At 35.2% G+C, this 27,523-nt stretch overlaps 3 protein-coding genes across 3 annotated transcripts; 1 reads left to right on the top strand and 2 right to left on the bottom strand.

Annotated features, from left to right (window-relative positions):
• The first annotated feature begins 7,221 nt into the window (after positions 1-7,221).
• Positions 7,222-8,172, top strand: LOC102473789 (olfactory receptor 1038). Its single transcript, XM_006148726.1, has one exon. It carries the CDS (start codon positions 7,222-7,224, stop codon positions 8,170-8,172), a length of 951 nt encoding a protein of 316 aa, XP_006148788.1.
• Positions 8,173-15,850: 7,678 nt separating this feature from the next.
• Positions 15,851-16,792, bottom strand: LOC102473379 (olfactory receptor 5AL1). The gene has a single exon (XM_006148725.1). The coding sequence runs from the start codon at positions 16,790-16,792 to the stop codon at positions 15,851-15,853; it is 942 nt and encodes a 313-aa protein (XP_006148787.1).
• A 5,882-nt stretch (positions 16,793-22,674) lies between these two features.
• On the bottom strand, positions 22,675-26,712 carry LOC102472956 (olfactory receptor 5AL1-like). Its single transcript, XM_006148724.1, has 2 exons — positions 25,750-26,712; positions 22,675-22,713 (listed from the first exon to the last, which is right to left on the bottom strand). The coding sequence occupies exons 1-2, from the start codon at positions 26,671-26,673 to the stop codon at positions 22,675-22,677; spliced, it is 963 nt and encodes a 320-aa protein (XP_006148786.1). The 5' UTR covers positions 26,674-26,712.
• Positions 26,713-27,523: the final 811 nt, after the last annotated feature.

Raw genomic sequence — 27,523 nt, 5'->3', positions numbered from 1 at the left:
TTTTTAATATACTACACAACTAATGTTCTTCAGTGTTCTAAAGTGATAACAAGTGAAGAAATAAAAGCATCACACCTTTCTGTTAAAAGACATATTTGCCGAGACCAGCAGATGGCACAGTGGTTATGCTGCTGGGCTTCCACTTGGTCTACTGTGGCGGCTTAAAACTCATACCAGGCATGTACATGCGTGCCCAAAATCCTGAGAGGAGAATAGAGGAAAAGGGATTGTGGCATGGCCGTCCCCATCAGGGGATGATTTCTCCCTTTCTGTCTCTCTGTCTCTCCAGTGAGCACATGAGCCCTATACCAAAAATCTCTCTCTCTCTCTCAAAAAAAAAAAAAAAAAAGGATATATATGAGGGCTATATGAGGACCACAGGGAGGCAAATTAATTAGAAAGGATAATACATTCAGTGGTTAAAATGGGATGGACAGTACGAATATAGTGATATCTTAAATGGACTAAAACAGAATATATTCATGCTAGGAAAATTTACTTTCTATCAGTGACCGAATGTTAGAAAATAAAAAGGAAAGAAAGAAGAAAGGAAGAAAGAAAGAATAATGTATAAATGATAACTAGAGGTAGACTTTGGAATGATGATTCGTATACACACACACACACACACACACACACACACACACACATCTTGGAATAAATCTAGAACTTGAATGATATATGAAGAACGTCTTTGTTAAAGATAGCCAAAAGAAAATATTCATAAACTCAGAAACTTTTCAGATTTTCAAGAAAGAAACTCAAACAGTTTTAAATTTTTGTATAGGATTTTGGAATATCTTGGCTTTATTTATGGCTCTAACTTTGTCTTATTTTTTTGAAACAAGTTATCTTTTTTAACACTCATTACTTTCAGAGAGTTTACCAAACACTTTACATACATTAAATCATTCGATGCTCACAAGGATGTTATAAAGGTATAATTTTTATTTAATTGAGGACATTGAGGCTTAAAAAATTTTGGACCTTGCCCAATGTCTTATAAGCAAATTACTCAGGATTGAAGTGTAGCTGTTATCATTAAACAATGTTTAGTTCTTAATCAAAATGAACCAAGTGTTACAGTCGTATTCTGTTCTTTCTAGTAGTAGCCCCCACATTTGCCATCATGGGCATATATGAGGGGTGTATTTGAGGTATGGTTCATTCAGGAATACAGATGGTTAGGACACTTTTTTAAACTCCAATATAATTTGTCACACTCACACATATTGAGAGAGAAACATGGGAGAAAATGTCACAGCTTTCAGATACCTCTAGAGAATCAAATTTAGACCCATAGGAACCTGGAAACTAATAAATCAACCAAGTTACTTCAGGATGAGCTCACTAAGAGCCAGGATCACTGCTAAGCAGGTGAGTTAGGAAGGGTCTGTATGGGGAACCAATAGCCAACCTGTAGCAGTACGCCTACTCTTCACTGAAGACCTTTTTTCTTGTGAGCTGGTTATTAAATAGAATCAGGATACATCCTAACTGCATTTTACCATTATACTCCACTTCTCAGCACTCCTAAAGGGTATCTGTTTATTCTTAAAATACCACTTTAATCTGCTGCTCTTGCTCTCTTATCTCTCTTGCATGCTTTCTCTCTCTCTTGCACTTTTTTTAAATAACTTCTGTTAATTAAATAACTTAGAATTTACCCTCTAACTTGCAGTGGTACCCACAAAAGAGAAAGCTTGTTACCAAATGGCTGATGCAGGAGAAAGATGGGGAAAGAAAAATCCTGTCTAAAATGTTCTCATGAAGGCAGTTCTCTGTAAATGACTCTCTATTGAAATGCTATTAAGTCTTTTAAAAAATTCCATCCTTGAATGTTAGAAACAACAAACATCAGATAAAATGTTCTTTATAATGTGAAGTATAGATATGTATGTACTAAATATTTTTTTGAGAGAGATTTTTGCTATAGGACATGCACACTCACTGGAGAGACAGAAAGTGAAAAAAATCACCCCTTGGGGCAGGGTGAGAAGGATGATTTTGCTGCAATCCCTTTTCCTTCTCCTACATTCTCCTCTCAGAATTTTGGGCAAATATATACACATGCCCAGCATGAGTTTTAAGCTTCTGGGTTCTGGACTCGAACCACAGTCGACTATGTGGGAGTCCAGTGAAATAACCACTCCAACATCTGTTGGTCCTAATACTATTTTTTTTTTTTTTTACTTTTTTTGTTTGAATTTTTAAAATTTAATTTATTTCTTTTTGTATATACATTCAATCGTATTGTTTAGCTTACAATGTGAGTGGAGAATAATTTGGAGATTCCTCAAAAAACTAATACTAATTTTTAAATCTTGAAATAAAATAGAAACCTATTGGCACAGCATCTACCTAATGCTGTTTAACAAGAAAAGTGGTCTTAACCAGGACGCAAAGGCAATCAGACTAAAACCAGTGTTTCCCAACTTTTTTTCATATTATATAATGTCATGTTTTTATACATTTGATCACTGTATATCAATATAGCTTGCAAAATGAATTTCCCTAGCATGAATACACTTGTATATTAGACCAGATAAAGTTATTATCATACATGGTATCATCAACAGATAATTTTCTATTTTTGTATCTGTCAAATGCTTCGCTTCTTTCTTTTCCCCCTTGATTCCCTGTCATAATGTCATTTTTATGTGTTTTGGAGACATGGAGGAAGCATTTGATGGCTGAAGAAGTCACCAGGTCTGAACAATTGTAGCCCACTGCAGGTACATAAGGTGCCTCTGCAGCTCGGTCGATGATTACCTCAGAACAACCTAGAAACTAACTGGAGGCTCTGAAGAAAAAGTACATTCATTAATTTAAAAGAGTTTCAGAAGAAAATTACAGTGCACTTGTAATTAGATTCCAGTTCTGTCCATATTTTTAGTTTAAAGAATTTTGTGAATCAGTAAAATGTGGGAAAAAAAAGTTTAGTATGGATGGGTGACAGGGGAAAGGGAAAGAATAAAACAAGACAAAATATGCTTAACTGACAAAAAAAATGAAGGCTATTTGCTGATAAGTTATAGAGTAATATCTTTGGCTTGACTGACATGCATAGTATTTGTGCTGGAAAAGAAATGTACAGTGTAAAGATGTGATTAAATGTAAATAAATTAATTTTTAAAATTACATTAAAAAAGTAAAGCCTTGTTAACATAATCCAAAGAGGTGTAGGGTAGATGTAAAAGCATACATGTTTTATTTTATGAGCATTTTAACAGATTTTCATGGGTAATTTTTTTTTTTTGAGAGATTTTCACTGTAGGGCGCGTGCGCTCGCCAGACAGACAGAGAGAGACATAGAGACAGAAAGCGAGAAATCACCCCCCAGGGGGGATGGTCACGCCGCAATCCCTTCTCCTCCATTCTCCTCTCGGGATCTTGGGCACGCACGCACACGCGCCCGGCGTGAGTTTTAAGCCACCGGGTCCGGGACATGAACCACGGTTGACTACGTGGGAGTCCAGCGACATAGCCATTACGCTAACTGCTGGTTCCCTGGGTAATTTTGTTTTTATGTCTTTTTTTTTTTTTGCTGCAGTTAAGTTTTTTTTTTACTATCTCAATTAATTTTCAAAATCATCCTTAAAGGTAGATACAAATATTATTGGCAGTTTATATAAATGAAAATCAATATTTCAATTCTTCACTAAGAACATGTTACTACTATGTTTCTCTAATTTCCCAACCCAATTCATTTTATTTATTTATTTTTAAATTTTTATTTATTTATTTTTATTTACATTTTTTAAATACATTCAATCACATTATTTAGCTTACAAGGTGATCATTTCAATATGTGAACATTTCTCCCCAGTCGAGTTGATCAAAATATAGCAACACTACCTCCCTGTTTCAATAATGTTTTTATGTCATTTTTTAAAGTTACTCACTTTGAGATCCAAACTCCTGCTTAATATGTAACTCACCATGAACTTACAGTTTTTCTACTGTAGAATGGTACTAAACTATTACATATCACTGAACAGTAAATTTCCACCATTGCTAATTTTTTCACTGATTTTTTTTTTTTAGAGAGGTTTTTGCTATAGGGCACATGCCCTCACCAGAAAGACAGAGAGATACAGAGAGAGAAAGCAAGAAATTACCTCCCGGGGGGATGGCCATACCACAATTTCTTCTCCTCCATTCTCCTCTCTGGATTTTGGCCACACATTCACTCACATGCACCCAGAGTGAGTTTAAGCCACCAGGTCTGGGATTCGAACTATGGTTGAGTACGTGGGAGTCCAGTGATGTAGTCATTATGCTATCTACTGGTCCCTCTCATTGATGTATTTATGTTGTCATATGGTTCCCTCTGATTTGATTTCTATGTACCATAGAACCATCACAAATCTTGAAGTTATATAATAACAATAATGTAGATCCTAATACACAGATGGGCTTTGTTAGGTAAAAATTTATAATAAATTATAAATAAACCTCTTTTCCTGGCACCATTTTTCAGTGAAACTGGTTTATTTTACATTATGTGGTGACCTTATAATTATTCTCAATTAATATTCAAATCATACCTTTATAACTGAAATTAAAATGAAAGGTTTTGTAAGAAAAAAAAGAGTATGTTTAAGTCCTATATGGAAGTCAGAAAATTCTTAATTTTGAATATTTTTTAATTAAACAGTTATTTATTAGAAATAACAGCATTAGGTACTTAACTTTTTTTTTTTTTTTTTGAGAGGTATTTGCTATAGGGTACATGCGCTCTCCAGAAAGACAGAGAGATAGAAAGCGAGAAATCACCCCCCAGGGAGGATGGCCACACTGCAATCCCTTCTCCTCCATTCTCCTCTCAGGATCTTGGGCATACACGTACCCGTGCCCAGCATGAGTTTAAGCCACCAGGTCCGGGACTTGAACCGAAGTCAGCTACATGGCAGTTCAGCCACATAGCCATTACACTAACTGCTGGTCCCACGTGCTTAACTTTTTGAAATTTCAGCACTTGCAATTTCACCTTTATCGAGTAGATGGAAAATATAACAAATCATCAGTAAATAAGAGATTTCATTTGTGTCTTCTCTAAACTTTAACATTTAGCTTGATAGTTTAGATGAATGAGTCTGCTCGCTTTCTTATTCCATCGCTAATATTAGAGGAGAAGGAGCAAGTCACTTCACATTTAGTTAGCACAATGATAATTAACAAATATGGCTCTTTGTTCAAGCACACCCAGTCACACCCATAATATACCATCCACTGTCTGTTACCATAGCCATAGACTTGTGTTTTTCAACTTTTAATCAGGTATAATGGGAGGGAATCTTCATTGTTAAGTTAGCAATACACTATCTTATTTTTTTAAATTATTTATTTAATGTTTAAAATTTATAATTATTATTCAGTTTGCTAGAGTGCATGTGTACTCACCAGAGATTTAGAGAGAGAAAATAAAGAGAGAGAGAGAAAAAGCAAGTCATCAACCACCAGATCTAGGACTTGTGGGAGTCCAGCACCTTAACCTCCATGCCACCTGCTGGCCCCAGCAGTAAACCATCTTAATTTAGCACTAAGTAGATTCCATCTGATAAGAACAGCATCTTATTACAATAGATAAAATAATGATAAATTTGAAATATGATTGAAACTAAAAGATTGGAGCATATAGAAGCATGGAGAATGGTTTCAGATCCTGGAGACAGTGTGGGAGAAGGATGAGAGGTGGGGCAGGATGAAGGAAGGGAATCAAGGAGAAAATTAGAGAGGCAAGATATTTAAGGGACACAGAAATGGAGGCTTTTCTGTTGATGATAATGTATATGATATCTTTAACGGGACTGGTGTGCAGTATATTCAGTAGATGCTGGGAAAATGCATTTTACAAGCTGTGATGATGTACAATGATCGTATAAAATAAACTTTATAAAATCATATCTTAAAAAAATAAGAAATATGAAAGTGAATTAGACATGCTAATCTCTCAGGGTTCCACTCTTGCCATTTTAAAAATTGTATATGTTTTGTTTATGATAGAGATCTTAAGCACACATAGGTGAGAGAGAGAGAGAAGCACCCATGACAGGATTTCATTATGCCATAATGCCCTGTCCATGCCTTCAAGCTTGTCAACATCTCTGGCATATGTACACATGCCCAAGGTGTTTTCAACCAACTTGAGGATGGAAACTTGCAGTTGGATAGGTAGCTAATAGCTGGGTCTCTTGTTAATATTTTATGGTTCTATTTGGTAAAAAATAAAGTCACGCGCAAAAATAAAACTCAAATAATCTAAAGTTTACCTTCATGATATTGGTCTTGTTTTTAGGACTGGTAGAAATATAATGACAATTATTCTTTTTTTAAGAATTATTTATTTAATTTTTAATGTATTCATTCACTTAGTTTATTTTGACCAGACAGAGATAGATAGAGAGAGAGAGAGAGGAGAAAGTGAGAAAGTAAGCCGCCAGGTCTGGAACTCGAACCATGGTAGGCCATGTGGGAGTGTCCAGCACCTTAATCACCATGCCACCTGCTGGTCCCAATAATTATAATTACTCTTAAAGAGTCATAAAAAAAAAACTCCACTAATCTCTCTCTGTCTTTGTTATATAATATATATGTATATATGTAAAATGCTGTGAACATATGTGCTATATTTTTTTCATGAAACTATAATTGAATATCTTATTTGAATATGTTCCTACAAGTACAACCAACTGAAGTAAGTGCTTTAGATATGTTAAGGCCTTGAAATATATTGACAACTCATTTATGGGGAAAGGTCTATAAACTGCTTGATTTTTGTTAAAATTTTTTGATATATTTTTGTCTATTTTATAGGAGTATGTACAAACTAAAAAAAGGATTATAAATATGATTTTATTTGTGATTTTTTAGAGACTGCTATATTCATATATGAATATAAAAAGTAGTGGCTGCAAATAATACTAAAATATTAGTTAGTTATCTTAATGTTTCAGAATATTTCATTTGTAATAAATATCTTCCCTTATTTTCTAAAATCAAAGCTAAACCAATTCTTAAGAAGACTATTCTAAAAGAAAAGATTTGCCTCTCTTGAGCGAGAATGGAATATTATTAGAGAGTTAAGATGTAGTCTTGTCCACATGATGACACAACTCCAGGCAAGAACACGCCAGTGACCACCTTCACTCAACCCTAGCAAGGATCATGAGAAGTGTCCTTTTAATTCTTCAATTGCAGCAAAATCTGCCAAAATAAATGGCTGAAGCTAATATTACTTATGTCACTGAATTTATTCTCAAAGGAATTACAGATCGGCCAGAACTTCAGACCCCTTGCTTTGTGGTGTTTTTCGTTGTCTATCTGGTCACAGTGATAGGCAACCTGGGATTGATTACCTTAATCAGGATTGACACTCGACTTCACACCCCTATGTACTACTTCCTCAGTCATTTGGCCTTTGTTGACCTCTGCTACTCATCCGCTATTACACCGAAGATGATGGTGAATTTTGTTGTGGAACACAACACTATTCTTTTCCATGCTTGTGCGGCACAGCTGGGCTGCTTTCTCACCTTCATGATCACTGAGTGTTTCCTTTTAGCCTCCATGGCCTATGATCGCTATGTTGCCATCTGCAGTCCCCTGCATTATTCAACGGTGATGTCAAAAAGAGTCTGCATCCAACTAGTGGCAGTTCCATATATATACAGCTTTCTGGTTGCCCTATTCCACACCATTATCACCTTCCGTCTGACTTACTGTGGCCCCAATGTAATTAACCATTTCTATTGTGATGACCTTCCTCTCCTAGCTCTGGCTTGCTCAGACACACACATGAAGGAAATTCTAATTTTTGCCTTTGCTGGCTTTGATATGATCTGTTCATCTTCCATTGTCCTCATCTCCTACATCTTTATCATTGCTGCCATCTTAAGGATCCGCTCTACCCAGGGGCGACGCAAGGCCATTTCCACCTGTGGCTCCCATATGGTGGCTGTTACTATATTCTATGGCACGCTGATCTTCATGTACCTGCAGCCCAAATCAAACCATTCCCTGGACACAGATAAAATGGCTTCTGTATTTTACACAGTGGTGATCCCTATGTTGAACCCCCTCATCTATAGTCTCAGGAACAAAGAGGTAAAAGATGCCTCCAAGAAAGCCTTGAATAAAAGTTGTGAGACCTTAAAGATATTAAAATGAGACAATAATAATACTTTATTAAATATAAGTAGATAAATAAACCAACTTTTTCTTCTACTTATTTTTCAACTAACTGAAAATGTGGCTGTTATTTTAATAGAACTTTACACTTTGTACAAGGATCCAAGCAGAAAAGTCAGTATGATCTGAGGAGTTCTACTTAAGCCATTACAGTCTTGACAATCTCTGAGATCATGTTCAAATATAAACATAGAGATGCCAACACGTGAGAACACACATATGTATATCCCCAGCAATGACAGCATAAAGTACTTGTTAGTGTTTGGGACTCTGGAACAAGATTGAGTTTGAGTATTATTTCTTTCATTTATTAGCTGTGCAACTTCAGACCATTGACCATATTGTGATTTTGTTCCCAATTCTGGAAAAGAAGAGAACTCATTCTAATGGTTGTTCTGTTTGGACAATTTTGCAGGTTAATTTTTATGAAGTGCTTCAAATAATATCTAATAATCATAAGGTCTTTATGTAAGTTGCATGAATGTTTTTTATATAAGGTTAATTCACTGAGCTCTCAAAGGTTTATCAGTCATTAAGTAAGAGAGATGAAACCTGATTGGGTTTTCTACTACTTGCCAGATCCTTCATCAAGTACTCCTACTTATTACAATCAAACATAAGGTGTATAAAGTCTTGGGACCAGCAGGTGAGGCAGTGCTTAAAGCCCTGGACTCCCACGTGGTCACCAGTAGGTCAAGTCCTGGACCTGGAGGCCTGAAACCCACATCAGGTGCATGTGCATGTGTGCCCAAAATCCCAAGAGGAGAATGGAAGAGTAGAGATTGTAACATGGCCATCCCCCCTTGGGGGAGGGGGTGATTTCTCACTTTCTGTCTCTCTATGTCTCTCTGTCTCTCTATCTTGGTCTTTCTGTCTGTTGAGTACACATGTCCTATAGCAAAAATCTCTCTCTCTCTCAAAAAAAATGATGTATGAACTGTTAGTTCTGGGTGTCAATTTTTTATTAATGTCTCGTAACTGATAACATGAAAATTATGCATGTAACTTCAAACCTAACTGAATATTTTTTCTTAACACTATGGCTGTTAAGAATTAAGGATATTGGGTCAGCAGATGGTGTGGTGGCTAAGGTGTTGGACTACCACATGGCTGACCATGGTTCGAGTCCTGTACCTGGCAATTTGCTTTCTTACTTTCCCTTTCTCTCTCTCTGTCTCTCTCTGATCACATTTAAAAATAACAATAAAACAAATTTAAATAAATAAATTATTATTTAGGGGAAAAAATTAAGGATATTACAGTCCCAGATGTGATGACTGTTACATAACAGCAACACGATGGTTTGGGAGTTTAGAAATCATTCAGCTACCTACTTGTAATCCCTGCTAATTGAACTGAACAAGATACTGATTCCATGAGACACTGTAAAAATATCTCTGTCTTCCTTTCGCTTTCTCTCTCTTTCACAAGGGAAAAAAGTGAAGGGTATTGTATAGATGAATTAGATTGAAATGTTTTCTCATATTCTAAAATATAATTAGTTCATAAGAAGCTATACTCTGAAGTGAATAAATTCAATGCATTTGTATATATTTAACATTAGAAATGTCTTAGATTATTATTTATGCCACTCTTTATTCAATCATCCTTATAGGTTCTCACATATACTTTGACATTAGAGATTTGCTATGTCTATTATTTTGACATTTCATGATAAGTAGTTAAGCTAGTGATTTAATATTAACTTACTATTTTTCCATTTTAGAAGGAAATGATACTGGCAGTCACTATATAGAATACAATTTGAGGTTTGCAATACAAGGTGATATTTTTTCCTCTTTTTCACTTCATTTGTTAATGACTCATATACACTTTTAGAAAGTGTTATCTTGTGAGTTGAATGAATTGTCTTTTTTTTGAAGTTACATATTTTCTTTATTTTTATTGTTATTTTATTAAACTGACGAATAATAATTAAACATATTTATGGGATGAAATGTGATATTTTATAGATGTACATACTGTGTAATGACGATTTCTAGAATCTCTGGCTCATAAAACAGATTTAACAGAGAAGCTCAGAGTTTTCATTCCCCACACTGTGTCTTGTGAGAGTATGTTTACATTGACAGGTACGCACAATATTCTCACACTTCACATACATGACAAATAGAAGTGTCTGTCTTTTAGTAAGTAAAGAAATTCAGGTCTATAGAATCTTGATGACTCACCTGAGGAAAACTTCTTTTTTTTTTTAGTTTTTCTGTATACCTTTTGCTTCACAGAATTACTCGAAGCAGTGATGTTTTAACAGTAATTGATGTTGTCATATCTTTACATAATTTTAATTCCTTAGAATTTTGAATAATTATTTTTAAAATTTTTATTTCTCATTTAAATTTAATAGTTGAACATCATTGTGAAGCACATTGTGGTTTTTCAAAGCATGTATATAACGTGTAATAATCAAAACAAGGGATGAATAAAGCCATGATCTCTGACATTCAACATTACTTTGTGTTGTATACATTCAAAATTTGCTCTACTAGGTATTTAGGAGGAAACGATACATTTTAAATTGTCACTAAGACTTTTTTGTGCTATAATATTCTATAACCCATTAGACTTGTTTATATCACACGTGTATCTGTTAAACAAGCTTGCCCCATCTCACTACAGTCCACCCCTGTCTTCTGGTAGTTACCATTACAGTCTCTACTTCTAAGCAATTGAGTCTTTTAAATTCTGATGATGGGCTTTGAGCTATAGTACTTGTCATTTAGAGCATTGCTTATTTCACTTAGCATTATTTATGCTATCTTCGCCTATTTTGCCTCAACTGACAAGAATTCATCCATTTTTATATCTGCATAGTGTTCCATTGTTCATATATACACTTTTTTTTTCCATTTATGAGCTGTTAGGCCCTTAGGTTGATTTCATATCTCAGCTATTGTGAATAGTGATATAATAAACATAGAAGTTAATATATTTTGGGGAGACTACCAGGTGGCATTGTGGTTAAGGGTGCTGGATTCCCACATGGCTGACCATGGTTCGAATTCTGGACCTGGCAGCTTGCTTTCTCATATGTCCTTTCTCTTGTGTGCATACATGCTAAATCCCCCTCTGGTCTAATTAAAATAAATAAAGTTAATAAAATAATTAATTTTTAAAAAAGAATTTCTATATTTTTTGACATATTGATTTCCTATCTTTGGATATATATCTGTATACCCAGTAGTGGAATTACTGTATCATAAGGTAGTTTTACTTATATATATATTTTTTGGAGAGGTTTTTGCTATAGGGCGCGTGTGCTCACCAGACAGACAGAGAGAGACAGAGAGATAGAAAGTAAGAAATCACCCCCCAGGGGGGATGGCCACGCTGCAATCCCTTCTCCTCCATTCTCCTCTCGGGATCTTGGGCACGCACGCACACGCGCCTGGCGTGAGTTTAAGCCACTGGGTCCGGGACTTGAACCGCGGTCGACTACGTGGGAGTCCAGCGACATAGCCATTACACTAACTGCTGGTCCCTGTCTACTTATAATTTTTTGAGAAAATTCCACTCAGATAGAGTTTGTGCAATTTCTACAATTGCACTTTAGGAATTGTGTTACATGACTGAGGTCATGTCTCAAAACACCAGTCACTCAGTAAAACCACCAAAATCAACATTGTTGATTTTGTCCCCAGGTATGCTTGCTCATAATGTTCTTATAGTCCTTCAGTTCTTAGTTCAGAGACACCTATTTCTTTTCATTTGTAGAAAATAACTTTATTGTGTATATTCAACATGATGTTATGGGATACAGTAAAATGGCTATTACGGTGAAACAAATTAACGTATTCATCATCCTACATAGTTTACATCTTGGGGCAAATGCATCTAAAATGTACCCATTTAACAAAACTCATGAGTACAATACACTATTATTAATTATAGCCCTCATGTTATACATAAGAAATTTACATTTGTTTATCCTACATATCTGCTATTTATATCCTTTGTCCTACATTTCCTCATTTCCTCATTTTCTCTCACACTGTTTTATTCTTTATTTCTGTATTCTTGACTTTCTTTTTAAAAATTCACATATAAAAAAGATCATGCAATTGTGTGTGTGTGAGTGTTTGGCTTATTTCTCTCAATATAATGTCCTTCAAATTAATCCATACTATAGCAAATAAAAGTTTCTTCCTTATTCAAGGCCAAGCAATATTTCATTATAAACACACACACACACACACACACACACACTCATACACATACTTCACAATTTCTTTATCCAGTAATTTATTGATAGGCATCTAGGTTGTTTTCATATCCTGCCTATTGTGAATAAGGCTGCAATGAATAGAATGCAGATATCTTTATCCAGTAGAGAATTAATTTATTTTAGGCATATGTCTAGAACAGAAATTGTTGTGTTATGTGTAGATCTTTTTTAATTTCTTCAAGAACTTCCATATTGTTTTCCATAGTAACTGTACCAATTTACATTCCCACCAATGATACACAAAGGTTGCCCTTTCTCTATACCTTAACCAATACTTGTTATTGCTTGTTTTGTAAAAAAATATTTATCCTAACCAGTGTTATGTGATTTCTCATAGAAGTTTTGATTTGCATTTTTATTGAGAGGTTTTAGCTATAGGATTCGTGCACTCACCAGAGAGACAGAAAGCAAGAAATTACCCCCTCAGGGGGGATGGCCACATGGGTGTCCAGAGACATAGCCGTTATGCTAACAGCTGGTTCTTGATTTACATTTATTTGATGATTAGTGAGACTGAGTATGTTTCATGTATCTTTTCGTCATGTTTACATTGCCTTTGGAGAAATAGCTAAGAGGTCCTTTCCCATTTTTAATTAGCATTTTATGTCATTGAGTTATATGAGTTCTCATAAATTTTATACATTAGTCATTAGATAGATGGTTTGAAGTATTTTTTTTCCAATTCATAGGTTCTCATTTTATTTTATTAATTATTATTTTAGTTCGACTGCATTAAAAGTAATTTCAGACTATATATAGTCCATGAAGAAGATCCTTTAGGGGACCAGCAGTTGGGGTAATGGCTATGTCGCTGGACTCCCACGTAGTTGACCACAGTTCAAGTTCCAGACCCAGTGGCTTAAACTCACACCAGGTGTGTGTGCATGTGTGCTCAAGATCCCAAGAGGAGAATGGAAGAGAAATGATTGTGGGGTGGCCATCCCTTCCCAGGGGGTGATTTCTTGCTTTCTGTGTCTCTCTGGCTTTCTTGGGAGCACACGCACCCTCTTGCAAAAACCTCTCCAAAAAAATTTAAAAAGCCTCTAGTAATTAAGAGCCTCTAGTAACTACATATTTATGGATTATACTTTTTCTCAGGCCTTTCTCTTAGCACTTGATTCATTTTTTAAGTAATTAGACTTAGGATAGCTTGCTGCTATTTTATTACGCAAGTAACTACATAGGTTTCAATATCATTAAAGATCATTTCTTCTAAAAGTAGAGATTCATAAGTGAGAAAATTGTGCCTTGGAATTGTTAAGGGTCTTTTCTTTAGGTTCTAAACCAAGGCAGTTAAAAAACAATAAATGAAACCCAGTGAAGTAAAATGTTGAAGTGAAATACTGCCAGGCTTTATAAAAACAGCTAAAAATGACTTTTGGGGGGATGTGGAAGATCCTCAAAGATACTTGAAGTTAACATCACTAATAGTAAAACAATAATAAAGGCAAAAAGTCCTCTCTCTTATACATGATGACCTGTCTTTTTACTTTCTTTCCTGAATAAATGAACAACGTGAGAGATAGGAGCATTTTCACTGCCACACTTAGGCTCGCATACTTTTCTTACGATTTGTTTAACGTATAAGGGATTTTTATTTAAATCTAATTTTTATTAATCACCATTTGGTTGAACAATCGATAAACTGATATTGTATAACTCTAGTTGGAAGTATAGGACAGTCATTTAAAAATTGGGGCCAGATGGAATAATGATGAAACATGAAAGTATGTGAGACAGACCAATATGAGCATGTCACTCATCTGTGTCTGAAGATCTGCCTGAGTACACTGATACACGTGACCATAATTCATGCTGATTGAACCTGGGGGTGGACCATGACATTGAGACTCTGTCTCTATCTTTCTTATTTATGGAATAAATAAATAAACTCATTTTATTAAAATTTAAATCTTATTGTTGGCAAAACTGAACTAGATTCCTTTCTTATAGTTGTAAGGTGTATGGTGTTAATGAATTAAATAGTTTTGAAGATTTACATCTCATTTGTGTGTTATAAAATGAAGCAATCCATTTAATACATTTACTCAGCACTTGACACAAGAAAAACATTTAGTAAATGGTAGCTAATTTTTATTTTGAAAGTTGGAACTAAATAGGTTCTTTAGTTAGTAATCTAATATTTGCTAAAAGAGGTAAAACTGACCACATTTATTTAAGAAAAAATATAAATATTTTAAATAGCAGAAATGAAGGAAGTTAATTTCTTTTTCTAAATATGTTCATTAACACATACACACAAAGAAATTTAAAAACATAAATTGTTAAAACATCACAAGAAAGTAACTCTTTAGTTTTTATATATTTTCTCATTTTGTCAGTTTTTAAATGAATGTCATATTTCCAAATATTTCTAAAATAGCAATTTCCTTATTATGTAAGACCAAATGAAAGATTACTGATACAAAAAAAGTTATTAGTTAAAAAATACTATCATTTGGGGGTGGGTCTACTATGTGCAATGCTTTGTATCTTTATAATTCTATTTAATTCTCACACTTATTCAAGAAGAAAGAATCTATTATTGCTTTTTCGCAGATAAAGAAACAGAAGTATAGAAATGTAAAGTAATTTACTCATGAAAACATGTGTTGATCGTAAGAGTTAAAATTCTCAGTCAAAATCTTTGAATTGTCTAATTCCTAATCATAAACTTACATATAACAGGCAATGGATTACGATGGTGTGAAGTGGCCTCAGTGATCTAAATTACACAAAACCAATGCTGCTAAATACTCAATGTAAAGGCAACTCTTCTAGTTGTATCCTTCCTGACAGAATGAACAGAAAGTGGAGTAGTAGATAAATTATCGTCTTAACAACAACAAAAATTCTTGCTATTGGGAACCAGCAGTTGGTGTAATGGCTATGTCGCTGGACTCCCACGTATTTTTTTTTCGCCCCTCCCTCCCCCTGCCGGACCCGGTGGCTTAACACTCACGCTGGGCGCGTGTGTGTGCGTGCCCAAGATCCCGAGAGGAGAATAGAGGAGAAGGGATTGCGGCGTGGCCATTCCCCCTGGGGGGTGATTTCTCACTTTCTGTCTCTCGGTCTCTGTCTGTCTGGCGAGCGCACGCGCCCTATAGCGAAAATCTCTCTCAAAAAAAATTCTTGCTATTAAATTTTGACTTTTAACCAAATTATCTCTTTTAATCAAATTATCAGTTCAGATGAAACCACTATTTCCCAATACTGATTCTTTCTTGATGACGATCTCAAAATTTACAAAATATCTTTCAAGTTGAAACTACTGAGAATGAAACAGTAGATGAAACATACCCTGAGTCTGTGGAATTAAAGTGAGGAATTTGGCTCAATTATTTATCACCATTGTGACTTTAGATAAGATGGAGGTCAAAATACTCTCATAACTGTCCAGTGATTTTAAGGCTACTTGATAGCCAAGCAAAATTTTTCTGTAATTCTCTTCAGTGCACTTTTCACCTCCTGATTTCTCAAGCTATAGATCAATGGGTTTAACATGGGAATTACTACCACATAAAACACTGAAGCAAATTTGTCTGTGTTCAGAGAATGGCTGGACTTGGGCTGCAGGTACATAAAAATAATCGTTCCATAAAATATTGTGATGGATGTCAGATGAGAAGCACAGGTAGAAAATGCTTTATGTCGTCCTTCAGCAGAATGGATCTTCAGGATGGCAAAGAGGATGAAGACATAAGAGATAATTACAATCACTAGAGAGCAGAGGGTGTTGAATCCAGCAATGATTAACAGCATCAGCTCTTTGACGTGAGTGTCAGAACAGGCCAGAGCAACTAAAGGGACATCGTCACAGTAGAAGTGGTTGACTACATTGGAGTCACAGAAAGACAAGCGAAATGTCACGACTGTCTGTACAAGACCCACAGCAAATCCATACACATATGTGCTTGCCATCATTTGAATACAGAGTTTTCTAGGCATGAGAATGACATAAAGTAAAGGGTTACAGATGGCAACATATCGATCATATGCCATAATTGAGAGCAAATATAGTTCACAAACTACGAATGTGATGAAGCAACAAACCTGAATGGCACATGCATAAAATGTTATGCTTTTAATTTGACACAGAAAATTTATCAAGGTATTTGGGGTCACAGATGAAGTAAAAGAAAAATCAACAAAAGCCAGATGGCTGAGGAAAAAATACATAGGAGTGTGAAGCTGAGGACTGAGGTGGATTAACACAATCAAACCAAGATTACCCATGACACTAACTAAATAGATCACTAGGAATACACCAAAGAGAACAGCTTGAAGCTGTGGATTATCTGTGAACCCCATGAGGATAAACTCAGACACTGATGAATGATTGCCTTTAGCCATGAAAAGTTTTCTACAAAATCCTTCAGAGCGTATGTTCTGAGTAATCTTGTTCCTGTTGTCGATAATCAAGAAAATGATAAGGGATGGTTCTGACCCATCCTGTTCTTATGTTGAATGCATTCAAAGGAGTATCTTCTTGTTAGTTTTGCTTTCAGAATGAAGTGATATGTTCTACGTAGAAATTCTCTGTGGGGATTTGTTAAAAAAAAGAGAAAAAAGATGATATTTTAAACTTCTACAGTTAGTTATTAAAAAAATATCATTTGGGTAGTGTCCATTATAAGTGTCTATTATTAAATGATTAACATCATATCTTTCTTTCTTTTTATTTATTTATTTATTTATTTTTTTGCTATAGGACATGTGTACTCATCCAAGAGGGACAGTGAGAGAAGAAAAGTGAGAAATGGATGGTCATGCCACAATCCCTTCTCTATTCTCCTCCTGGGATTTTGGGTACACACACACCTTTCCAGTTTGATTTTCTAGCAACTGGCCCCAGACCGAACTGCATAGTCAGCCAAATGGAATCCAGTTGCCTTAACCTCCATACTACCTGCTGGCTCAATCATATCTCCTTTTTTTTCTAAGAGAAAATAAAGATGGAAATCTGTTGGAACATATATTGCAAATCATTTCTTAGGATTGTTGAATACTTTAAAAAATTATACCCATTCTTTTGGATAATTTAAATTAAGAGGAGATCATAAATTCAAAAAAAAATTATTGCATTAAGTGTTAGTATGAAGGGTCCTCTTCAAAATTTTGGAGACTGACAGTCTCTCTAACAAAAATTGGGATTATTTAAAATTTTTATTTTCTTGTTTTATGTATTGTTGTATATATTGATTTTCCTTCAGTTATGTTATATTTGTGAATTAAAGAGAAAAAAATCACAGAAAAGTAAGTGCTTGCTTTTTTTTGAAATATACAAGATGGTATTAAAATACATTAAGTGATTCAAAAGACATAATTATCATGTATTTTAGAACATCTAAATAAAAAGTAGGAGAGAAAAAATTTTATGATGAGTTTGTAGAAGTATGCACTGGCTCCAGGTTAATTTAAAAAGTCAACTTTTAATGATCTTCACGTAAACAGAAGAGATATAAACTCGATTATCATTTTGTCACTATTTTATCTCAGGTTATCTTTACACCAAGCTTATGGACTGACAGTCTGAGTATTACCTTCATTTTCAGATATGGAAACTGAAGGACATGAACTCTCTTCCTGACAGACACAGGGTAAAGTAGAATAACTCACTCACTGGTTCTTTATTCCCTCACCTTAATTCATAATTATACAAATAATTTCTTTGAGAAAGACAAGAATTTCCCCATCAACCATAGGTAAATACAATTTCAGAAAGGCAATCTATGATTTTGTGTTTGGCATGTGTTTAGAACAACCCCTATCTCATATTATGTGCCAAGTGAATTACTTTTAGTTCCTAATGGTATCAATATTATTATTATTATTATTATTTTTAAACTTCCTCTTTTCTTTTCTTTTAAATAATTATTTTATTTAACTTTATTTATTTATTTTAATTTGACCAGGGAAAGACAGAGAGAGAGAAAGACAAAGCAAGACGCCAGGTCTGGGACTCGAACCACATTCGGCCATGTGAGCGTCCTTAACCACTACACCACCTGCCAGCCCCTGTATCAATATTATTTAAATTGAGTTTTACGCTGTAAAAGTCTGAAAGTAATCCCAATTGTATAAGAGCTTTGTCTTCCTTTCAATATTTTTATGTGTTCTTTTATTACATCACTAACTTATGATGTCTAATTTTTACCTCTCCTAGCACTAGTTTTATTTAGAACTTATGTAGTGCTGAATTGAAACCTACGTACCCTTTGCTCTGATATTATCAAACTCTGCAGCATCGTCAATCATTTGATTCCTCTCTTTTTTTTTTAACTATTTTTATTTAACTTTATTTATTTATTTATTTTAATTTGACCAGAGATAGAGAGAGAAGAGAGAGAGAAAGAGAGAGAGAGAGAGAAGTAAAGTGAGAAAGCAAGTTGCCAGGTCCGGGACTTGAATCATGGTTGGTCATGTGAGAATCCAGTGCCCTTAACCACCATGCCATCTGCTGGCCCCTGATTCCTCTCTTCTTAAAATTATACTTGGCTTCTTGAAAACCTGCTTCTTTTCAGAATACTTCTTCCCCCTCCCTCTTATTTTAGAGGACTTTGGCTTAGATAGTGTGCACTTGCTGAAGAGAGAGAGACAGAGACAGAGGAAAAATGAGAAATCACCTCCTAGGAGGTATGGCCGCACCACAATCCTTTCTCCTCTATTCTCCTCTTGGGATCTTGGACATGCTCGCACATGTAACCTACTTGATTTTCAAGCCATCAGGTCTGGGACTTAAACCATTGGCCATGTGAGAGTCTAGCAACGTAAACACTACACCATCTGCTAGCTCCCTTCCAGGCTACTTGTATTCTCAATTCGAAGCTTTACATATTTCAAATTTTGCAGGTGATACTATTAATGCTTGAAGTATTGTCTCATATTTATTATTAATATCTTGCATTTCTATAAACTTACCTAATGAGAGCAGGCCCTTATACAATTATATACCAGATCACTCCTTATTCATTGAAAACCTTGACATCCAGATCACTGACCTTCACAAAGTTAACATCAGTCTCCATGCATACCAGACATTTAATATATGGCATCTCATATTCTCGATATCTCCTTTTCTTGATTGCCAGAGAGTGCATACACTTGTTGGAAAGAGAGAGACAGAGACAGAGAGAAAAAAAAGCACCTCTCTTTTCCCCACAATGTGACAGGGTCACAATGCAATCCCTTTTCCTCCTTTTTTTCATCTTGTTGGGATTTGGGTTATGCACGCACATGTGTACAGCATTTTCTTCAATCCTCCAAGGATGGGAATGGAGCTGCACAGTCAGACATATGAGATTCAGCTCCCTTAACAACTAGGCTACCAGGGAAGCCCTGGCCCTAGCTCAGTGACTGATATTTCTGACATTAGAGAAGGACTTAACATAATAAAATTAAAATATTCTCATTTCTGGTTATCAATTCCACCACTATTCTGTTTTTTGGGTGTTTTTTTTTTTGTTTTTTTTTTTGTTTTTTTTTTTAATGGGTGAGATGGGGAGGAGGATAATGGGCTGTGTTCCATTTATAATACCTCATCTTACATTTTAGATATCATATTCTTATTTCCTGTATCTACTTTCTCTGCTAATTTATTCAGTCTTTCCCATCAATCTTTAAAAAAAAAAAAGATACAAGTGAAAGTTAGTGCGTTCTGACTTCTATAGCTCTACCTTTATTCCCCTTACCTTTCTTCTCTTCATTCCTTCATACTGAATGTTCTATAGAAGTCATCAAGGTTTACTGCATCCTTCACATTTACATCTCAATCTGTTGTATTTTTTTCTCAGCATTGTAGTGCAATTACTCCATGGTACCCACATTCCCATTCCTCTTAAATCCAAAGAAGATTTATTTGACTTCTCTGTTGTACTGAACACCACTGCCATCAGCCCCTCGCCTCCTTTATATTTGTTTTTTGGATTTTTTTTTTTTAATGTCACTAAAATCTCTGGGATTTTTTCATCCAAAATTTCAGGAGTTTTCTCATCTTTTCTCTTCACTTTTGCTTTCCTTGATAGTTACACACCCTTTGCTTCTGCTTTAAATGAAACTATTAATTTAGGGACTTTTTAAGCTAATTCATGTCACTTGCATATTTTCGTTGGGAGCTGCCACTAATGCTATAGGGCAAACGTCATTTATGGATTAGTGATGCAAAAATATGAATCTCTAGCCTAGATTTTTCCTTTGACCTCCAGTTACAAATATATGAAGGATGGTTAAAAAGTTCGTGAAAAATGTATTTTATGAAAAGAATATGGATTTCCAAAAAATTTTACACAAAACACCTAGTACTTTAATTTAATCTTTTCTATGTCCTTTTTGAAGCTCTCTCATATAGTTGCTCACTAGGCAACTCCAGTTAGATATCCCATGGATATCTAAATGTAGCATGTTCAAATAAATCTCTTCAATTAAAAAAAAAAATACTAAGGGCCAGCAGGTGGTGTGGTGATTGGGGTGCTGGACTCCCACATAGCCTACTATGGTTCAAGTCCTGGACTAGAGGGCTTACTTTCTCACTTTCCCTTTCTTTCTCTGTCTCTCGGATCAAATTTAAAATAATAATATAAAATTAAATAAATAATTCTTTTAAAAAATGCTACCTTACTCAAATGCCTTGGAGTATCTATTTTCATTTTTGTTTTTGCTATAGAGTGTATGCCCTCTCCATAGAGAGAAAGTTAGAAGTCAATGCCCCAAGGGGAGGGCAACCATGCCATAATCCCTCTCCTCCAGTCTCCTCTTGGAATTTTGTGCACCAATGCACAAAGGCTCAGTGTGACTTTCAAGCTGCTGGGCCCAGGACTTGAACCATAAAGTCGACCATGTGGGATCCAGCTGCCTTAACCTCCACACCACCTTCTGACCCATGGAGTATCTATTATCTAATTCAGTATATGGTGCTATGTTCTGTACCAGGTGAAAAACAAAATGAAAAAAAATGATTATGAAACATATTTTCCTCTAACTTCTACAAATAAATAATTAACTGTTGAAAATTAGTAATTATTTAACCCATTTTTTTCCCAAAGCTGGTTACTTAAAACAAATATATTTTATTTGTTTTGGCTTCAAATAACAACTCAACTCTCTAGATTATTGATCTTTATTCTGTTAGCCACCCTTTTTGTGCATACGGTGTTTTGAGTGTACTTTTTTTTAATTTATTTTTTTTCCCTTTAGAGAGGTTTTTGCTATAGAGTGTGTGCGCTTGCCAGACAGACAGAGAGAGACAGAGAGGTAGAAAGCTAAAAATCACCCCATGAGGGCATGGCCACGCCACAATTCCATCTCCTCCATTCTCCTCTCAGAATCTTGGGCATGCATGCACAAGTGCCCAGAGTAAATTTTAAGCCAATGGGTTTGGGACTCAAACCACAGTCAACCACATGGGAGTCCAGCGACATAGCCATTTCACTAACTGCTGGTCCCTTGTGTGTACTTATTAAATGCAATTCTTGGATTCTCATTTTCTATTAATCTGAGATAAAGTCCAAGCTTCTTACTGTGGTTAATTAAATATTTGATAAACAAGTCATTTTTATTTTTGTAGACTAGCCTAATGTCTGCAACATCTTACATAAATCCCATGAATCAGCCATGTTACATACTATCAGGTTCTCAAATATGACCGTGAATTTTGTACACAGTTTGTCCAGAATACTCCTTACTTTTCACCTCTGTGGTTGACCACCATGTTACTACTTACTCTTCTGATCTGAGGAACAATTCCATTTCCTGTGTTCCATTATCTCTCACTAGTTACATGCAATCATTCAGTCACTGGTTAACGTATTTGTAAACCATGTGTTGTCAGAAAAATCATAATGTATTTTTTTCCATGCAAAAATGCATTGTGACTTTTCTAACAATGCAATATTTTAAACTTTAAATTCTTAGTAAGCAAAAATACTTCCAACCCCCGCCCCCCCCGCCAATACCTACTGGAGTTCAGCAAATAGTAGGCACTCCAGATATACTAAGAGAAAAATTGAACCAATATATACAACGTTTATGTTACTCCAAACCCTTTTTTCACTACTTCAGTTACCTTGATTTTTCCCCACTACATATTGTTCTTCAGTAATCCACAACAAAACCAAAAGAGTTCTAATGTATCTTAAGACAAACTTTGTGCCTGCCAAGAACACTTAATATTGCTTAAATAATGTCAGTGTAGGTTGTGTGATCTGTTGTTCCCTCCAGAATATTTTCTTTGAATTACATCACTTTTTTAAAAACTTCTGAATAAAAATATAATGATGCTTTGCAAGAGTAAACAATTATATTATGGTTGATCTTTTGGGACCCAATTTGCTCAAAAGGTGCAAAATAATCACTTGAATACCTGGTCATGATTCTGAGTCCTACTATAATAAAAAAAATTAATACCTAAGAACAAAGATTATTTTAACATATGGGAAACACAAAATGTTTAGTTTTGGTTTACGTTTTATACTTTAACATAGATTTTATTAAATGTGTACATTTTAGTAAGACTAAATTATACACTAGATAAAAATTAAATAATTTGCTATTGTATTTTACAAGGCTAAAAAGTAATGATTTTGGACTGCATCAAAGAGCCTACTATACATCTGCAACTCAATAATCTGTTAAGCAATGAGCAAATAATTAAGCCATTAATTTCATATTGGCCTGAAGTACATTCAGTTTAATTTCAAAAAATCATTGTCTTATAAGGAGAACTTTGTTAATAGATACAAAATTGCCAGGTAGGTAGGAGGAATGAGTTCTGCTACACAGTCATCTCTAGGGCAATCCATGCCATGATTTCATGGGTTAGGAGTTTTAACTGAGAAATTTCCAAGTAAGATTTGGACCTACTGAAAAAGAAGTGTTGCTACATTATTAAGGAAATAATCAGAAACGGTCTTGTGCTTCATTATAGTCCCACAAAGAGGTGGTTCTCTGGGGTAATGAGAAAGCAAATGGTCCCCACAGCAGAATTTTTGTCCTTCCATTCCATATAGAGAAAATATGGCCTTATGGAATGGATATATAAGATTTGTTAATAGTGTTGGACAGTTAGGTAGAGGACTGCAAATAACAAGTTTGAAAGAGCATAGTATTCTAGGGAAAAGGACTTTAGATGAATTTGTATGATAGTGCACAAAACATTTATTTAATTTTTTTAACTACTAAAGAGTAGTAACAGCCAAGAAAGTTTACAAGAATGAGGAGAGCTAGAGGACCTTTCCAGTAGTCGACAATCATCCTCACTCCTCTCTAGCAATCCAGTGCTTTGACACCATATGTGCAATGACACCACAAACAGAATAATCTCAGTGTCAGGAATGAAGTCCTGTACGTGTATCCAACAGCAGAGACTTCTTTGTACAGCTGTCAGTGTTGGATATCCAGTCAGGCAGAAGGAGATCTGATTATGACATCAATGGTTTTGAGAAACAAGTAAAAATATGGTAATAAGTACATTATAGCAGAACTCTTCAATATTAGAGAGAACATCAACTGAAATCGGAATGTTGAGTGACAATTTTGTTTACCCACGTACAATATCTAAGGGATTATCATCTTCCCACAAAGGGTACTTTACCCACCGTACAATATTGCTCATAGTAGTAAAAATTTGACATGATCATGGTACACACACACACACACACACACACACACACACATGCAAGGTCTTAACTTATACTCATGACTGACAATCAACTGGTTTGATAGAACACTTGAGTGGTATTTTGACAGCTCAGCTAAGTTATCAACTAAAAAACCAAACTTGGTAGGATGGAACACTATTTTCCACAATAAGCTGTAGGTTCTGGACCAACAGAAATATAGGATACAGCATTTCCAACTGCACAAAATCAAGGATCTGTAAACTAGTAGTTACTAAGAAAAGACCTTTTTAACCATTATAATCTGTGATTTGATTTCTGTATTCCTTTCCTAATTCTGTAATATTAAGTTCTATCACGGTTATGTGTAGGGTATTAAGAAAATGGAATCTTTGACTACCTATGACAGTGGACAAGCAGGCAAGAAAAAAACTTAGTGTGCTAACTGAAGTAATCAATCTGCTGAATATATGACATTAGGGGTGGTTAAGTACAATGGGGTCAGGAGAAGTCTATATGAAACACGGAAAATTGCATCTTTTAGAACTTCTGTGCCTGGTGACATTGCCAATGGTCAACTGAAAAAAAAATATGTATGTATGCATGTATACACATAAACAAAATGTGCCCTAAGATTACCTAAAATTCTCAATATCTTTTCAATAAAGAAGTAATAACTTTAGGATCTTTTTTTTCTGCATTTATTATTGAAGGAACTCATGGTTAAAGAGAATACATGATTCTTAATCTCTCTTTTAAATTAAACAATCAAGGAAACATTTATAAAATGTCTATTTAGGCTATTCTATGTAAGTGATATATACATGCTTATATACACATATAAGTTAACATAACATAACAAGGACAGGACAATTAGATCATGGTGTGTTACTTTACCCAAAAGCCATCACTCCAGCAAAAGTTCCAGCTGAATGTGAGGGGAATATGGAAGGAGGAGTGCAATCGACAGATGCACCATAAAGTGAAGAGTAAAGTAACTTACGACATTTCAAAACAAAGCTTTTCAGCAAAAGCACCTTTTCCCCCAGTTAATCTGTGGAATAAAACTGTACCTGATATTTTTAGTATTATATACAATAATCAGTACTTTATGTTTCTAACGATTACCTAAAATTCTCAATATCATAATGAAATAAGATAAAGTCATAATTTCAAGGTGTTTTGTTCTTCACCTCGATTTATTACTGAAGCAGCTCACTGTAAAAGAGAATATATCATTCTTATTTCTCTTTCAGAATTAAACAATCAGGAAAAAATATATAAAACAACTATTATGTGTAAACCAAAGATAATAAAAATGTCTATTTTCAAAGAAACACATAACAGAAAGATGAACTCCACAAAACAAAAGCTTCTACAAGTACTAGAACTACACTATGATCAGATTCAGATTCCCTGAATCTTTATTCAGCATTTCTTTAACAACAAAATTTACTATTGATCATTAGAATATACTTTAAAAGAAAAAACTCAGATTCATTTATTTCTAGATGGAGAGAGACACCCTTAACAGGATCTTCATCCTAAGATGGCTTCCATCGCCAGGACAGCTAGGGCCATAGAATTTCTATGTGCTGATTTTGACCAGAGGCAAAGTGGGAGACGTCCCACGTGGTCTCCAGCATCCTTCAGCAGCTGCTCTAATGCCTGTGTCACCATGACTGGGCTTTATAACACATTTTTGTCAATAACTTTTTTCATAGCATTCTTTACCTCCTGATTCCTCAAGCTGTAGATCAATGGGTTTAGCATGGGGATCACCACTGCGTAGAATACTGATGCAAATTTATCTTTATCTAGGGAATGGCTTGATTTGGGTTGTAAGTACATAAAACTGAGGGTCCCATAATATAGAGAGATAGAAAACACATGAGACGCACAGGTAGAAAAGGCTTTCTGTCTTCCTACAGCAGACTGGATCCTTAGGATGGCAAAAACAATGAATACATAGGACATTAGAACAATGATAAGAGAACAAAAAACATTGAACCCAGCAATGATTAACAACATTAGCTCTTTGACATGGGTATCGGAACAAGCCAGAGCAATCAAGGGAACATCATCACAGTAGAACTGGTTGACCACGTTAGAGTCACAGAAAGACATGTGGAATGTAGCCACTGCTTGTACGAGTCCCACAATGAACCCATAAATATATGAACTAGCGATCATTTGAATGCAGAGTTTCCTGGGCATGAGAACTACATAGAGTAAAGGATTACAGATGGCAACAAACCGATCATATGCCATAACAGAAAGCATTAATAATTCCCAAACTGAAAACGTGATAAAGCAACATACTTGAGTGGCACATGCATAAAATGACATGCTTTTAATTTCACGTAAGCAGTTCACAAGAGTATTTGGGGTGATAGTAGAAGTACCATAAAAATCAACAAAAGCCAGATGGCTGAGGAAAAAATACATAGGAGTGTGAAGCTGAGGAGTGATCTGGATTAGCACAATCAAACCTAGATTCCCTACCACAGAAACTAAGTAAATCAGTAGGAATACACCAAAAACAATCACCTGAAGCTCTGGATTATCAGTGAGCCCCAAAAGGATGAACTCGGTCACTACTGAATGATTGCCTTTTTCCATGTAATCTATATGAAATTCTTTTACAATAAACTCCTGAAGAGCACACGTTCTGGATAATCTGGACTCTGTAAGAAAACACCAGTTAAATGTGAGAGGATTTCATGGCTTACCAGAGTGTTAGACCAAATTCAATCAAATTCGAATTCTGACAAGTACTCTGAATTTTACTTATGCTTTCTAAGTAAAAAGTTTGGTCTAGGCAGTAATGACAACTTATAAAATCCACCAAGGAATTGTAAAGGAAGGAAGCATGTCGATTAACATGTTATAATCAATATAGTAACAAAATCTATGTTCTACTTTTTCTAAAACATAGAGGGCAACACATTACAATGTTACGAATGTGAGGGGTAGGGACCAGCAGATGGCATAATGGCTACATCACTGAACTCCCAAGTAGCCCACCAGGGTTCCAGTCCTGGACACAGTGGCTTAAACTCATGCCGGGTGCATGCTCATGCGTGCCCAAGATCTTGTGAGGAGAATGGAGGAGAAGGGATTGCGGCGTGGCCATCCTTCCTGGGGGGTGATTTCTCGCTTTCTGTCTCTCTGTCTCTGTCTGTCTGTCTGTCTGGTGAGCGCACGCGCCCTATGGCAAAAACCTCTCAAAAAAAAAAATATATATAATAGAGCTTGTCCTTTGTTAACATTTGTCGTTTACTAGGAAACTCTATGGGGTAACTATTTTCTCTCCCCTTCACTACTTCTCAACCAAACCTTTTATAACAGCTCTACCTCACATCCTTAATCACATTTATAACTTAACTAACTTGGTCATGTAAGATCGAGCTGTTTTAAGCATTCCAAAAGCTTGCCACACATCCAAGTTGTTTAATATGGCTAACACAGC

This window comes from Tupaia chinensis, unplaced genomic scaffold (assembly GCF_000334495.1).
Source record: "Tupaia chinensis unplaced genomic scaffold, TupChi_1.0 Scaffold000242_1, whole genome shotgun sequence".
Lineage (NCBI taxonomy): Eukaryota > Metazoa > Chordata > Mammalia > Scandentia > Tupaiidae > Tupaia > Tupaia belangeri.
The sequence above is the reverse complement of the archived record's forward strand: the minus strand, read 5'-3'. Positions and strand labels throughout refer to the sequence as shown.

Excerpts from the sequence above, each read along its gene's own strand:
- LOC102473789 (XM_006148726.1), top strand. The coding sequence starts at position 7,222 with ATGGCTGAAGCTAATATTACTTATGTCACTGAATTTATTCTCAAAGGA.
- LOC102473379 (XM_006148725.1), bottom strand. The coding sequence starts at position 16,792 with ATGGCTAAAGGCAATCATTCATCAGTGTCTGAGTTTATCCTCATGGGG.
- LOC102472956 (XM_006148724.1), bottom strand. The coding sequence starts at position 26,673 with ATGGAAAAAGGCAATCATTCAGTAGTGACCGAGTTCATCCTTTTGGGG. Across the intron at positions 22,714-25,749 it reads AAAAAGTTATTGACAAAAAT|CATCATTATATTTTTATTCA; the intron begins GTGTTATAAAGC and ends ACTCTTGCAAAG.